The sequence below is a fragment of the Clarias gariepinus genome, chromosome 12, assembly GCF_024256425.1.
Source record: "Clarias gariepinus isolate MV-2021 ecotype Netherlands chromosome 12, CGAR_prim_01v2, whole genome shotgun sequence".
In the NCBI taxonomy this organism is placed as follows: Eukaryota; Metazoa; Chordata; class Actinopteri; order Siluriformes; family Clariidae; genus Clarias; species Clarias gariepinus.
This window is the reverse complement of record NC_071111.1, coordinates 29,680,217-29,695,291: the sequence shown is the minus strand read 5'-3', so window position 1 is coordinate 29,695,291 and position 15,075 is coordinate 29,680,217. Positions and strand designations below refer to the sequence as shown.

Below are 15,075 nucleotides of genomic sequence, written 5' to 3'. Positions count from 1 at the left end.
TGGAGCCCCTAAAGGCCTGGCTAATTTTATGTGCCTCAGTAAGAGTCTCCTATAACCAGAGCTCTTTCAGGTTTCACAGTGGGTGCATCACTGAGGAGAAAAAACCTGTTGGACACGTGAAGTGTGGAGGAGGTGTGCTCCGGTGGGCTAGCCTTAGCGTTAGCTTTGGCTAAGCGAGTATGCCGTCGAGTCGTCACCCATTCACCCGCTGTAAGAGCTCTAATGTCGGAGTCGGGGGCTGGCATTCTTCACCTGTGGCACCCAGACTTTCTACTACAGGAGTAGAGTCTGCAAATCGTGCCGGGAAAGTGTGCATTTCAAACACCAGTGTTCATGAAGGGATAACAATCTGACAAGGTGTGAGTGTTGTGTGTACAATGAGTGTAGTGAATGTAGTGGGTGCAGTAACATCATGTCAGCTTCATGAATGAACAGTGCTAGTGTAATCTTCCTAAAGACACTAGGGTTAGGATTAGGGTAAAGGTTAGGGTTTTTTGTGAATGAAGTACTTCAACTAGGAAAGTGCAAAGTAGCTCTTTTTTTCCTATGAAAAACTCGTCTTCCCAATTAAGAAAATTTCACCTCAATGTAAATCAGCACTGATTAAACATGTTTGGTTTAGAACACTGGTGTACAATCAGTTTAAGTATTTTGAAACAAAGGTAATTTTCACACACACACACACACACACACTTTTTCTCTCACTCACACACACACACACACACACACACACAACCACACGATATGGGGTCATAAATAATGGAACAAACCGCTGACCAAGTAGTTGCATGGACAGGTGCGGTCGGTTCCCTCATTACTCTAAGCAGATCAAAGGCCTGTAGGCGGAGTGTTTCATTTGCATTTAGTAGCTGTTCATTCAAACCCTTAACATGAGATGCCTATACAACTGATGAGGTCATCATTAGGCTGAAAAAACTATGTACCTGTCAAAGAGAGTTTTGGGAGTGGCTTATATAAAATGATTTATGTTCATGATGAAGAAGAACCTCCTGGGTTAACCTGGGCTTCACAGCTGTGTTCAAGGTTCTGTCCAGTGACATTGAGAGTGCAATGAAAGCTAACAGTGGTTTATGTGTACCTTTTTAAAGTCTATAGGGGTATTAGTCAGAGCTGGTCGGTCCAGCATGCTATACTCACTAGCCATAGGAACTTTGCTGTTTAAGATAAGAAGTAAAATCTTTGGTCCATCAATACCAAGCTTCTAAACAACTTAGCATGAAGACACTTAAAGGGAGAGTCTTAAATATCTGGGAGTGGACCTAGGGGACATTAACCATGTGAAAAAGAACTGAGAAGGCAAGATTAGAGAATTAAAGAAAGTTGAATAAATAAATAAATAGAAATGGCTTGTTCCAAAAAAGTACTTTGGTTATAAATCATTGCTATGGTACAAACTAGGCTGCATCAATCCACTTCCCAAACTAGTAGCGGATCTACAGGCCATGTTAGTGGATTTATACTTGTAGAGTGTTTTATACTTACTTTAATTTCTTCACTTGGAGGACATACTGTAGCAGCAGGGATAGGGGTGAGATTAGTTTCTGTTGTTACACAGTCTATACAGTTGTGGAGGTCTATACTTGATCAGATGATTACATACAGCTCAGGGTGAGCTCAGTCCAGATCTAGTGGTGAACACATCATATGAGTGACTAACAGAATTGGGTATAATGTGTTACTGTGTAACGCGTTACTGTAATCCAATTACTTTTCCTCATAACGCAGTAATGTAACAGGTTACATTTTAAATGCATGTAATTTGATTAAAAAGGATTCAAAGATTCTATATTGTCATACGAGCACACTTCCATGTCATGGTACAAAATTAGGACCCAGGTCCCGTTTAAGCCACATAGATAACAGAGTGATATAAATATGAGGATGTTTATATGTATATACATTAATATAAATAAGAGCAGTCAGAGATATTTTATGCAAGAATTAAGACGAAAAACTATACAAAGTGTATTTCACATTTTTTAAAACTATATTGCACATTTTGTACATTGGACTTACAGGGTTATATATGTATTGCACCATAGGGTTATATTTTACACTAAATATAGAAATATATTGTGATTAAATACTATCCATTGTTAGCAGCTTGTGTTTGTGTGTGATTGGAGAGGACCTACAGAGCACGGCTAGAGTTCAGCAGTCTAATCGCCTCAGGATAGAAGCTGTTTTTAAGCCTGGTGGTCTTGCACTGAAGGCTCCTCAGCCTCCTGCTTGAGGAAAGAGGTTGACATAAAGCATGTGCAGGGTGTATGGAGTCCTTAATAATGCAAAGGGCTCTGCCACTTCATCTTATAGTGTACAGTTCAGTGATAGAGGGGAGCCTGCTGTTTTCACTGTCACTGTTGAACACTTAGGGACTGGAACAATGGTGGCAGTCTTCAGGCAGGTGGGAACAGACGCAGTTGACACAGAGGTGTTAAATATGTCAGTTAACACTTCTGACTTTAGTCCTTAAGTACCCTCCCTGGTATGTTATCAGGGCCTGTAGGTTTACGGGGGTTAATTCTTTTTAGAATCCTCTCCACGTCGGCTGTTGTTACTCTGAGGCGCGTGTCATCTGGATGTGGTGGGAGCTTAGTACAGGGAGGAGGGTTGTCGTGTTCCTCAAAGCAGGCATAGAATGAGTTTAGTATATCAGGCAGGGACGGGTCCCTAGGGCATTGTGCATCTTTGGTGTTATAGTCTGTGATGCACTTAATGCCCTTCCACATACCCTGCGGATCGTTGGAAGTAAGGTGCCCCTGGATTTTCTGGGCGTATGTGGCTTTAGCTCTCACAACACCTGCCGTCAGTTGTTTCCTCGCCATCTTTAGCACTGATGCATCACCTGCCCTAAATGCAGCATCCCTGGCTTCCAGCAGAGCCTTTACTTCAGCATTCAGCTACGGCTTCTGATTAGAAAAGCTCCTCTTTTTTTTCCTGACTGGTGGTCGCGGTCCGCACGGAAAAACCGAAAGCCATCAATTTGATAGACTGAGTCCGTGATGTTTTGGTTTAGCCAGGATTCCGTTGGGCAAAGAACAGCGCAATTTCTCATCTCAGAGTGAGCATTAATCCTCAAACGTAGCAGGTCCATTTTATTATCCAGAGAGCGGATCTTGGCCAAAAAGAGAGTTGGAATCGGAGGTCGGCTAGCCTTTAACCATGCAGGCGCTCCCGCCCGCTCTCCTCTCTTCTGTCTGTGAGCACATCGTTTCCTATTGCCCGCTGTCCCCCGCGCTCTGCTACGCCACTCCGTTGTTCTCAGGAGCTGTTTCCGAGTTCGGATTTCAGTCTTGGTGGAATAGAAATAATCGCCCTGTCTCTGATGTGCAACAGTTCAGTTACACTATATTTCACTCACGTTTTCAGCGCTGAACAAACGATATCTGTTGTATCTGGTGTGCTATCTAGAGTCTTGTGTTTAACCTAACAATCTCCTGTTATATTGAACTTCTAGTCTCACACAGTATGATGCAGATCAATCCCTGCTATCCGTTTCACCCAGATGAGGACGAGTTCCCTGTTGAGTCTGGTTCCTCTCAATGTTTTTTCCTATTACAATCTCAGGGAGGTTTCCTTGCCCCTGTCGTCCTACATTTACATACATTTACATTTGGGCATTTGGCAGACGCTCTTAAAGGCAAAGGATTTATGCGTGATTGTGTCATGAACGGGGTGTTGTGGCAGGTGTTGAACGCCGTGGGCGGAAGGAGCAGGCATAGAGGCAGAGGGGTGGTGTAACCAAAAAAAAGAGTCTTTTTAATAATGAGTAAACACAAAGTATAAATAAAGATACAAACAAAGGAACAAACAAACTCAAACCATACTTAACTTTGTGCTAACAGGGGCTCTCTGGCAAGACACAAACAGGGGAACAAACACACGTCCTGTGGCGAGACACATAACTGGACACAAACGAGGCGTGGAGCTGAAACTGGACACTAGAGAAGAACGGGGGACACTAGAGAAGAACGGGGGACACTAGAGAAGAACGGGGGACACTAGAGAAGAACGGGGGACACTAGAGAAGAACGGGGGACACTAGAGAAGAACGGGGGACACTAGAGAAGAACGGGGGACACTAGAGAAGAACGGGGGACACTAGAGAAGAACGGGGGACACTAGAGAAGAACGGGGGACACTAGAGAAGAACGGGGGACACTAGAGAAGAACGGGGGACACTAGAGAAGAACGGGGGACACTAGAGAAGAACGGGGGACACTAGAGAAGAACGGGGGACACGTAAAGACTAGAGACAAGAGAGGGACGGGACGAGGGCTAAAGACATGGCAATCAGCTAGGCATGGCTTTTAGCTAAACATGGTTAAGCTAAGCTTAACCATGGCAGTCAGCTACACATTCACCTAGCTAAGCATGTCTTTAGCCCCAACATGCACTAAGCTATACTTACCTAATAGCTTAAACACACTTGGGAATAGGGGCACAGAAACACAGACAAAGGATACCCAGTGGCTAGGCGAGGCAGCCCTCCAAGACTAAGCGAGGCGGCACTCACAAGCTAGTCGCTACTCCCCAGCCAGGAGGGACAGCACTCTAAAACTAGGCGCACTGGGACAATAGGGGGAGAGGAAACACAGGACAAGGGACACCCAGTGGCTAGGCCAGGCGACACCCAGTGGCTAGGCCAGGCGACACCCAGTGGCTAGGCCAGGCGACACCCAGTGGCTAGGCTCACTGGGCAACTAGGGAGGTAGGAAACACAGGACAGCTAGAGACACAGAGGGGCTATGGCTAGAAGCATGCTAGTACTGTAACTGTACTATAACTCAACATAGAATTTAGCTAATCATGCTCCTAGCCACACACACACCTAACTGCTTACCTGCTCTAGCTAACCACAAGAACACAGGAGGACAGGACTGAATCAGCTCCACAAACACAGACACACAAAACATACACAGAGACATTGCCAATAAGAGAGCCCAAGTCAACACAACTAAAATCAAAGTACAAATTAAACAGATAACAAAACAAACCAAAATGCCCACATAACTGACAGTGGTATTACCAAAAATGCTCGACCCAGTTTCCCAGACTAAACAGCTATTTATAGATTGATTGATGGCTACCTCGGTTCAGGTGTGCACTGCATCACCTGACCGAGGTGCCTGCTGGGAAACTGAGTAGGCCAACAAAAACTACAAAATAAAAACAGTGACCTCTAGTGGAGGACCCTTACAGATTGAAGAGAAACTTGAGATACAGCGTCCTATCATCCTCAGCTTGCTCAACTCAGGGACAATCTTATCGTTTTAATTCATACACATTTACATTTCATACAAACTTAAATAATTTCTTTGATTGTGTAAAGCTGCTTTGTGACAATGTTAATTGTTAAAAGCGCTATACAAATAAAATCCAATTTAATTGAATTAAAGGAGGGAGGAAGGGGAAAAAGCTGAGGATTTTTAACGCGGAGAAACCCGACAGCCGTAAACATTAATTATCGCTATCCGGTTCGACCTGGTGGCCTCGCACACCTGCAGAAGAAAGGAACGCCTACGTAGGGAGCCTACGGTGTGAGCGAGGAGCGACAACAGGTTGAGGCGCACGCCCATTATAGACGCATGCAGATGTTTCCAAAGTAACCTAATTAATAATCTGATTACTTTTACATGTAATAATCAGTAATATAATTAAATTACAATTTTAAAGTAGTAATTAGTAATTTGTAGTAGATTACTTTTTTAAATAGCTTCCCCAACACTGGAGACTAAAATAAAACTCTCTTTGTCTTGCTCTGATTAAAGGTCATAGTCAGTCTGTTCCCTGTTTTAGCTTCAGCTGCTGATGGTTTAATATCACACACAACAGATGAGAGAAACTAATTAAACTGTCAATCAAAATAATAAACTCATTTAACATTCACACTATCTTCAAAGTAAATCTGAAAGCAAGATAGAAAAAAAGTTTATGGAGTGTGTTGTTGTGTCTACAGGATGATTGGTTGTGGTGTCTCAGATGAAGGCTGTGCTGCTCTGACTTCAGCTCTGAGATCAAACCCCTCACATCTGAGAGACCTGGATCTGTCCTATAGTCATGTAGGAGACTCAGGAGTGAAGCGTCTCTCTGCTCTACTGGAGAATCCTCTCTGTAAACTGGAGACACTGCGGTAAGATTATATTATATATAATAAACCAGTAATACCAATACATGATCTAATCCACCTCCAGGTCATAATAATAAACGATCAGGAAAAAACAATCACGTTCTTGAGTTATTCACTTTAAGATTCTGAAATAAAGAGAAATGTCTTTTCTTTTTTTGTTCTTGTTTGTTAAGAGTTAAAGTTCTGTGTAGTGACACTTTTTATTTTTTTTTATTTTTAACTTGAGTGCAACAAATGTTTTGGTAAAAAAAAAATGAGAATCATATGGATCACAATTCAAGACAAACTGTCTATTACCAGAGCAAAATCAGAGCTGCTCCTCTGCCTGAGATCAAAAGAGTGAAGTGTGTGTCATTGTGTCTCTACAGGTTGCAGTGGTGTGATGTCTCAGATGAAGGCTGTGCTTCTCTGACTTCAGCTCTGAGATCAAACCCCTCACACCTGAGAGACCTGGATCTGTCCTATAATAATGTAGGAGACTCAGGAGTGAAGCGTCTCTCTGCTCTTAAGGATGATGAACATTACAAACTACAGACACTGACGTAAGTAAAAACCACGTTCGATAAATATTAAAAAAGTATAAAAATGATCAATTAATCCCTTTATCATTAGTTTGTACATTTCTCTTTAGTTCCAATAAATATCAGATAGGAAATAAAACCTTTATATCAATAAATATAATAATAATAATAATAATAATAATAATTATTATTATTATTATTATTATTATTATTATTATTATTAATAATAATAATAATTGAATGACTTTTTACATTTTAGGGAATGTCACTATTTAATATAAACAGAATTGTTCTCTAATAATTAGTTTTACTGGTGTTTTATTTTCAGTAAAGTGTGTTTATTTTGAATTCTTGTGAAGGCAGAATGGACGGTCCTACAAACACAGTTAAATTTTACATAAGAATTTTGGCCCTATTATACTTTCATAACTGTCCTGCGTTTTTAGAACTGTGACCTTAAATGCCTACTTTCTGTAAGCTGTTAAGGTCTTAACGACCATTCCACAGGTGCATGTTAATTAATTGATTATGATTAATTGAACATGCATGGAAAACATTGTTTAAACCCTTTACAATGAAGATCTGTAAAGTTATTTGGCTTTTTACAACATTATTGTTGAAATACACAGTCCTGAAAAAGGGACGTTTCTTTTCTGTATACATCTTGAATGTGTGATCTTGCTCATTATGCTAAATATGTGTATAATCCAGATGATTAAGACTAATCAATGAAATGATATAAGGGAAAGAGCTGATCAACAATATAACAGACACCAACAAAATCTGGCAAATCAAACTCCCAAGTTATACAAATTGTCACCCAACCTGACAAAGATATTAAGTGTTGATACACACTGCTAAACTCTGTATATTCTGTATATTGTAATGATATTCGTACATGTAATGTAATGTAAAGTAAGTGTCAGTTTGACAGTTTAATTTTAATAAATGAATTATTAAGATGTACACATGTGTAAAAGGTTAGCCGTGGTGATCAACTAGGGACCCCTGGGTGGACTGTATGATGTGACTGGTGGTTGGATTTTTTAAATAAAGCAGCTAGATTTCAAATTGAAATCTTTTTACAAGATTTCAATCTTGTAGAAGAGATGTAGATATGTAGGTTGCTGATGAAAAGCAATTTTGTAATGGAGTTTAGTCATCAGCAACCTACATATCTACATCTCTTCATTAAACACATGGTTGATTAAAAGTGAAACTTCCCTGGGCACTTTATTAAGGCAGTAAGTTAAAATAATTTTCCCACGGGTGTGAGATATACCTGTGGTCGTAGCCAGTGGGGCCGTGTTACCTGCAGCACAAAAGTGGTCTATTATACACAACTAACAACAAATATATATGACATTTAACACAATATGTAGATTTATTTTATTTTCTATTAATTTCACATTTCAGAGATCCAACCTACTAACCCTCCCCATATATGATGAAGTATATAAAAATACTAAACAGTCTTTAGTGTAGATGGCACTGTTTGTCAGAGAGCCCTAGCCCTGAAACCCCAAAGTATTTTTAACCATTCTTTGCATTATGTTTTAATAAATATACTGTATATGAGTCAGGATTGTGCAATATAGAGTGACATTTTTTCAGCACAATATAATCTTCAATACAAAGAACTCAATGTAAATTTAATTTTAACTAACTATACACACACGACTAAGCAAGAAATTTAAAAAGGATTATATAGGCAAGAAATGGAACAGATTTATAAGATCACGTGTTACCATAATAATAATAATTATAATAATAATAATAAGAAGAAGAATGCATACATTAACTATACAGTCTTAAATAAAGTGACCCGTGATGAAAACCCTCTCTGTCAGCAAACATACATTTTATATCAAGGACATAATATATATCAATATGCACTTTTTTTTGTTCTACATTTTTTGTCATTCCAGTTGTAATAAAATGTACATTTTCTAAAAGTAATGATGAGTTTAATTCTACATATCAGAAAACCCAAATGCACAGTTTACAAGCACTGTATACTTGATGTGGGAAACACTGCTTTAGGGGAAACAAAAATCTGTTTATTCTGTGAGTGAATGTTCTTTCAGTGTCTCTGTCTAGTTGTTATAAACAGGGTCGCTGAAAGCAGCTGTAGACATGACGAGCAGGATTAAAACCATGCAGTTTTCCTCAATAGTTATTTCACTAAGATCCTAAAACAGTTTCGTATTATTTAACATTTTGTCATGAAGTTTATGAATAAACCCACTGACTCAAACACGTTCCTACAGTAACACAGAGCTGAAGGTGAGAACAGGATCAGTAGGTGTGTGTATGAAAGGAGATCACAGTGCACCATCACTACTGTATGTTTATGATACAGATATAATTAAAATAATGTCGTTTTTGATTAGGTGCTAATTTACACCTGGTTTAGAGAGGAGGACAAAATAACAAAACTGATGAGTGTTAATCTTACACACTTTATTATATGAATATGTAACCAGACACACTTCTGATTTTTACACACTTTTTGTCAGATCCTTTTTAAAATTCACTAAAAGCTCAGCACCTCTGATCCTCTGTTTTCATCTCATTCTCCTGTAGAAGTGTCAATGACGTGACGCCCCCTTTTTCTGTCCGGGTTAATTTTATTTTGCAGAAAAAACAAAAAAATACATAAAAATTTCTCATCTACTTGTTATACCTTCTTTACCTACTAAACCACTCTAACTTCTCCAAATTTTTAAGTTTTTCATCATTTTTCTGCTATCCGAAGTGCCAAAACATTATATGGGGCGACCGTCCGGCCTTGACTTTAGTTAGGACAACTGGTTTAAAAACACTTTAAATTAACTTAAATATATCCCTTTTCCTAGTTGGCATAATTTTAAACATGTTTTACATCCATTGACAAAACTATAAAGCATTTGCTCATATATTTCTATCATGATATACAAACAAATGTTGTCCGAATTATGTTGATTCTATCCATTTCATCCGGGGCGACCATCAACAAACCACAATTTTGGGACCTTTATTTTAAAAAACATCTCAAGGATGCTATACTGCATCAGCCAGACACAAGTGAAGACCCCCTGGAAACAACTGTATAGTAAATCAGTCTCTCTCATATAGTAAGAAAAAGCTGTTTTTTAACTGCTGTGATGTCGTAGTCACTTTTGGTCATCATGTGGGGCGACCACCCCAAAACTGTGAATTATAATTTTTTTTCCACAAATCTATATTTTAATGATAAATTTGATAGTGCTTTGTCACTAGAAGAAGCTTGTTTGGTTTCTGAGGCTAACTGTTAGCCTGTTATACTTGAGTAAACTTGAAAACATCATATGGGGCGACCGGGTATCATGTGGGGCGACCACTGCTGAGTGTTTTAAATGATAGATATATGTCCTATATTTGTAGTTTTCATATCCTATACATCAATTATATACATAGAGTTAATTGTTTAAGCATAATTATTTGTATATTTTATCTTTTTTTTTTAATTCAGCCATTTTCCATTCCTTTTTTAGGGATAAACATTTATTTTTTTGTTGTAGTAACATCCTACAGGAAAAATGTAAAAAGATTTAAGAAAAACTACACAATGACATTCTATTTATCTGACTATACATGTATTAGTCATTTAAAACAAGTTTTAACCTATTTTACCTATTTCCTAGATGGCACGATTAACAAGCAAAGAGAAGACTGCTCGTCATGGACAGAAAGTCCGACCCTGCAGCAAGAGCAGAGTATCTCAACATCAAAGTACAACGGTTCTTACAGTTTCTTGCATAAATCCACTGTAGTCACGACAAGTCATTTGCTGTGTTCTGCAGCTTCGGTAGATTACAGTTACAACAACTTATTTTACTGTATCCTTTACCTCACAGTACCAAGGTCAAAAGCTTGTGTTCTCCACACCTTTCTGTATCCTTCCGTGTCTTAACAACAACTTGCAACTAACGTGCGTGATAGACATGCAGCTACACAACTGTGGGATGATGTCACAGAACAACTTATGAAATGATGTCACAATACAACTTACGAGTATAATACTAAGTGTTTAAACTAACAAACTCAATGGACTTAATGTATAATGCTTAACTAACAAATTGAAATGAAATAAACACAACAACAAATTACAAGAATGAATTATGGCCCTTACTATGAGAAAAGAAAAGGGCCAGAAAAAGAAACTTATTATTTGTGATATTTGAATGTTGAAAAGTTAATTGAGATGCAAGTAGTGTTCATCCCTGTCCAATAAATCCAAAAGGTTCCAAAAAAGAGATTCTTTACTCAGCTTCTTAAGTTCTTGAAGCATTTAATGTGTGTTGCAATAAAAATTATATCATTTTAAATGTTAATGTCCTTCTGATTTGTTATATTTAAATGTTGAAATGTTATTCGAATAAAAAGAGTTAAATTTTCTTTCGTCTTGAACTCTTTTGTGTACATTTTAACTGAAATTTTTATACCTGTGGTATATGTCATGACCATATGTCATGTAGGGTAACCAACAAATGGCAATAATTACACTAAATTCATAACCAAATATCCATCAGTTTAGCCTCAAATATTAATCAGTGGTATGCTATTATTGAATGTGTAATATCTGTATAAATGCTAATTCAGTTTTTTTGCTTTTGTGGTAAAAATCAGTATTGTAACTGGATAATGAGGGAGATATTATAGAATAAACTTGTGAAATAATGGTTTTCATAAAATGAAAGGGCACTAAAGTTTATATTTCTTCATCAGTTTATCTATTTACTGATATGAGTTCAACTAGTCTTAATGATACATAAAAATGGGAATTTTAAGATATATTACGGACGCCCCAGATGACTTTTTTTTTACTTTTCTTTATAAAGGCATGTGTACACTACATTCCAAATGTTTAGAAAATGGCAAAACATATCCATATTTTTGGTATTTTAAAATTGGCCTATTAAAAAGTCTCATCCGTCAATGACCCAGAACTTTTATTCTCTGTAAAGTTAAACCTGCAGAAGCTGATGAACTCAATTTGTAGTTGTGACACTCAGTTTAATAATTTTAATTACATTGTTAATTAGAATAATCAGGTGATATTAAATCCCCATGTCATTGTAAATAATAAGCTCATTTTACAAACTCATCATTTTTAAAGTAAGTCTTAAACCAAGATAAACTTTTGTTGAAGTGTGTGTCGTTGTGTCTCTACAGGTTGCAGTGGTGTGGTGTCTCAGATGAAGGCTGTGCTGCTCTGACTTCAGCTCTGAGATCAAACCCCTCACACCTGAGAGACCTGGATCTGTCCTGGAATAACATTGGAGACTCAGGAGTGAAGCGTCTCACGGCTCTTAAGGATGATGAACATTACAAACTACAGACACTGGGGTAAGTAAAAACCTCTTTTAATTAATGTTGCAACCGTAGAAGAATGATCTGTTAATCCCTTTAACATTAATTTGTATATTTCTCTCAAGATATCAGATTACCAGATTAGTAAATAAAACCTTTACTGATATTAATAATAATTTATTGACAAATATTTAAATCTTTAACATCTTAAGGAATGTCACTGATTTTTTCAGAATATATAAAATATAGATGTTTAAAGGGTGTTTTATTTTCAGTAAAGTGTTGATATAAAATTCATGTGAAGTCAGAAGACAGGGAGTCAGACTGAGTCTAGAAAATAAGTTGATGAGAGTGATTGTAAATGAACTCGTCTCCTTGTGACACTCTGGACAAGCAAAGAAAACAACTAAGGACGAGCTGAAACTACTAGAATTGGGTTAAGAACTGTCCAATGCATTATTAAAACCTAAAAGGGTCGTAGTGAACCAACATATTTGAGAAATAAATGCAGTCAGAAAAATATCTTGAATGAGTGTGTTGGGAGATCACTTAAACACTTGGTGAAAACACTCACTCATCGTCTTTACCGCTTTATCCTGTATTCAGGGTCACAAGGGGCCTGGAGCCTATCTCAGGAGATATAGGGCACGAGGCGGGGTACACCCTGGACAGAGTGCCAATCCTTCGCAGGGCTCACACACATACACTCACACACTCAATCACACACTATGGGCAATTCGGGAACACCAGTTAGCCTAATCTGCAGATCTTTGGACTGTGCAAGGAAACCAGAGTACCTGGAGGAAACCCACCAAGCACGGGGAGAACATGCAAACTCCATGCACACAGACGGGAATCGACCCTGGCCGGGCATCGAACCCAGACCCTGCAAGGCGACAGTTAGGCTGAATTCAGCTTAACCACTACACCACCGTAGCGAAAACAAATAATAAAAAACAATAGTAGAACCCGCAGCTATGTTTAATAGTGAAAGCAAGAACATGTTCACACTCACAAAGTGAGGACAACCCTAGGGATTGGGACTAAACAGCTGTGTAGCCTTAAGAGATCAGGGAGGCTAATCAGAAAAAAAAGCCTTCAAGTTATAATCTGGGTTTCAGGACTCAACTTTTAAAAGAGTGGTTCTGGGAGCATAAAGAATCATTTTTAAACATGAACTAAACACCACATTGTGTATCATAATCAAAGCTAAAGGCACTTAAGTGAAATAATGGATTGTACAAAATAGTGTGTATGATTTTTATAGTCTTTTGTCTATTGAATTTTTCTCAATAGTTTTGTCACTAAGATAAAAAATTATCTTGTATTATTCAACATTTTGTTATAAATAAAGAATACCTATAAATAATCTCACTGACTCAAACTCAGTCAGACAGAAACACAAAGCTGAAGGTGAGAACAGGATCAACAGGTGTGTGTACGAGAGGAGATCACAGTGCAGGTTTACAATTAAAATAATGTACATAAAATATCACAACTGCAAAGAAATCAGTCCAGACTGGTGAGTCAAAAGTAGCTCAAGTTCTCATGAACACTGGCGACCTGGGACCTGCTCCCAACACACACGCTGCTAATGTACACCTGGTTTTGAAAGGAAGACAAAATGTGTAAAGTTTGTGGGTGTTAATCTCACACACTTTATTATATGAATATGTAACCAGACACACTTCTGATTTTTACACACTTTTTGTCAGATCCACAAAAAGCTCAGCACCTCTGATCCTCTGTTTTCATCTCATTCTCCTGTAGAACTTTTATTCTCTGTAAAGTTAAACCTGCAGAAGCTGATGAACTAAATTTATAGACATTTTTACACTCTGAGTTTTATAATTCAGGAACATTTTATTTACCAATAAATTATCACCAAGTCATCTGATTGTAAAAAGACATCGATGTTAATTTTTTATTTGTTTTTCATCACGATTCGTTTTACTACTAACTTTTACTTCCTTGATTTAGCATCATCATAAATTCATAGACAATGGAGAAGAGAAACTAAATATAACACTCAGTATGATCATTTTAATTACATTTATAAGCATCATTTTTAAAGTAAGTCTTAAACCAAGATAATCTGTTGATGAAGTGTGTGTCATTGTGTCTCTACAGGTTGGAGTGTTGTGGTGTCTCAGGTGAAGGCTGTGTTGCTCTGAATTCAGCTCTGAGATCAAAACGCTCAGACCTGAGAGACCTGGATCTGTCAGGGAATAAACTAGGAGACTCAGATGTGAAGTGTCTCTCTGTTCTACTGGAGAATCCTCACTGTAAACTGGAGAGACTGAAGTAAGATTCTATTTTAAGAACATAAATTAGAATTAAAAGTCTGATTACAGTCTGATCTTCTCAATAAAGTGTGTGAATGCTGTTAGATTTTGTTACAAAGACTGCATAGTCCCCACAGAGAGAAATCAGTCCACACTGGAGAGTCAGAAGTAGTTCTCATGAACACTGGGGACCTGGGACCTGCTCCCAACACACACGCTGCTAATGTACACCTGGTTTAGAGAGGAGGACAAAATAACATGTAAAACTGACGAGTGCTAATCTCACACACCTTTTTAAATTAGGCAGAATCAACAATAACAGACTATAAAGCACCAACATCCAGTATGATGAATGCGGACATGTCTCTGGGTTCAAGGCTGCAGCTAAAGATGCTAGCGATGCTAATGCTAGCGGCGCACCTGTGATCACAGAGATATTCAACCTCTCCTCAGTAGTGATGAAGTGCTTTGAGCGGCTGGTCAAGGACTTCATAATTTCCTCTCTACCAGACACACTTGACCCACTACAGTTCGCTTACCGTCCAAATCGTTCAACTGACGATGCCATCTCTCACCTCCTCCACACATCACTCACTCACCTGGACACTAGGTGGGGGAATTATGTTTAAATGCCCTTCATCGTCTACAGCTCAGCATTTAACACCATAATTCCCTTCACACTCACCACCAAGATGGAGCACCTGGGACTCAACTCATCTCTGTGCCAGTGGATCTCTAATTTCCCAACTGGCAGACCACAGCTAGTAAGGATGGGTGGACGTGT

General features: G+C 38.3%; 2 protein-coding genes across 2 annotated transcripts in view; both read left to right on the top strand.

Moving 5' to 3' along the window:
- The window catches only part of LOC128534132 (protein NLRC3-like), a 61,416-nt gene extending 50,332 nt beyond the window's left edge, over positions 1–11,084 (top strand). Inside the window, exons 14-16 of the mRNA XM_053508430.1 lie at positions 5,981–6,154; positions 6,520–6,693; positions 10,338–11,084. Of these exons, the coding sequence (XP_053364405.1) occupies positions 5,981–6,154; positions 6,520–6,693; positions 10,338–10,350 (361 nt within the window). The 3' untranslated portion in view covers positions 10,351–11,084. The remainder of the gene's footprint in view (positions 1–5,980; positions 6,155–6,519; positions 6,694–10,337) is intronic.
- LOC128534131 (ribonuclease inhibitor-like) overlaps positions 10,375–15,075 on the top strand; it is a 54,789-nt gene continuing 50,088 nt past the window's right edge. The window contains exons 1-3 of the mRNA XM_053508429.1: positions 10,375–10,433; positions 14,137–14,310; positions 14,411–14,516. Coding sequence (XP_053364404.1) covers positions 10,375–10,433; positions 14,137–14,310; positions 14,411–14,516 — 339 coding nt within the window. The remainder of the gene's footprint in view (positions 10,434–14,136; positions 14,311–14,410; positions 14,517–15,075) is intronic.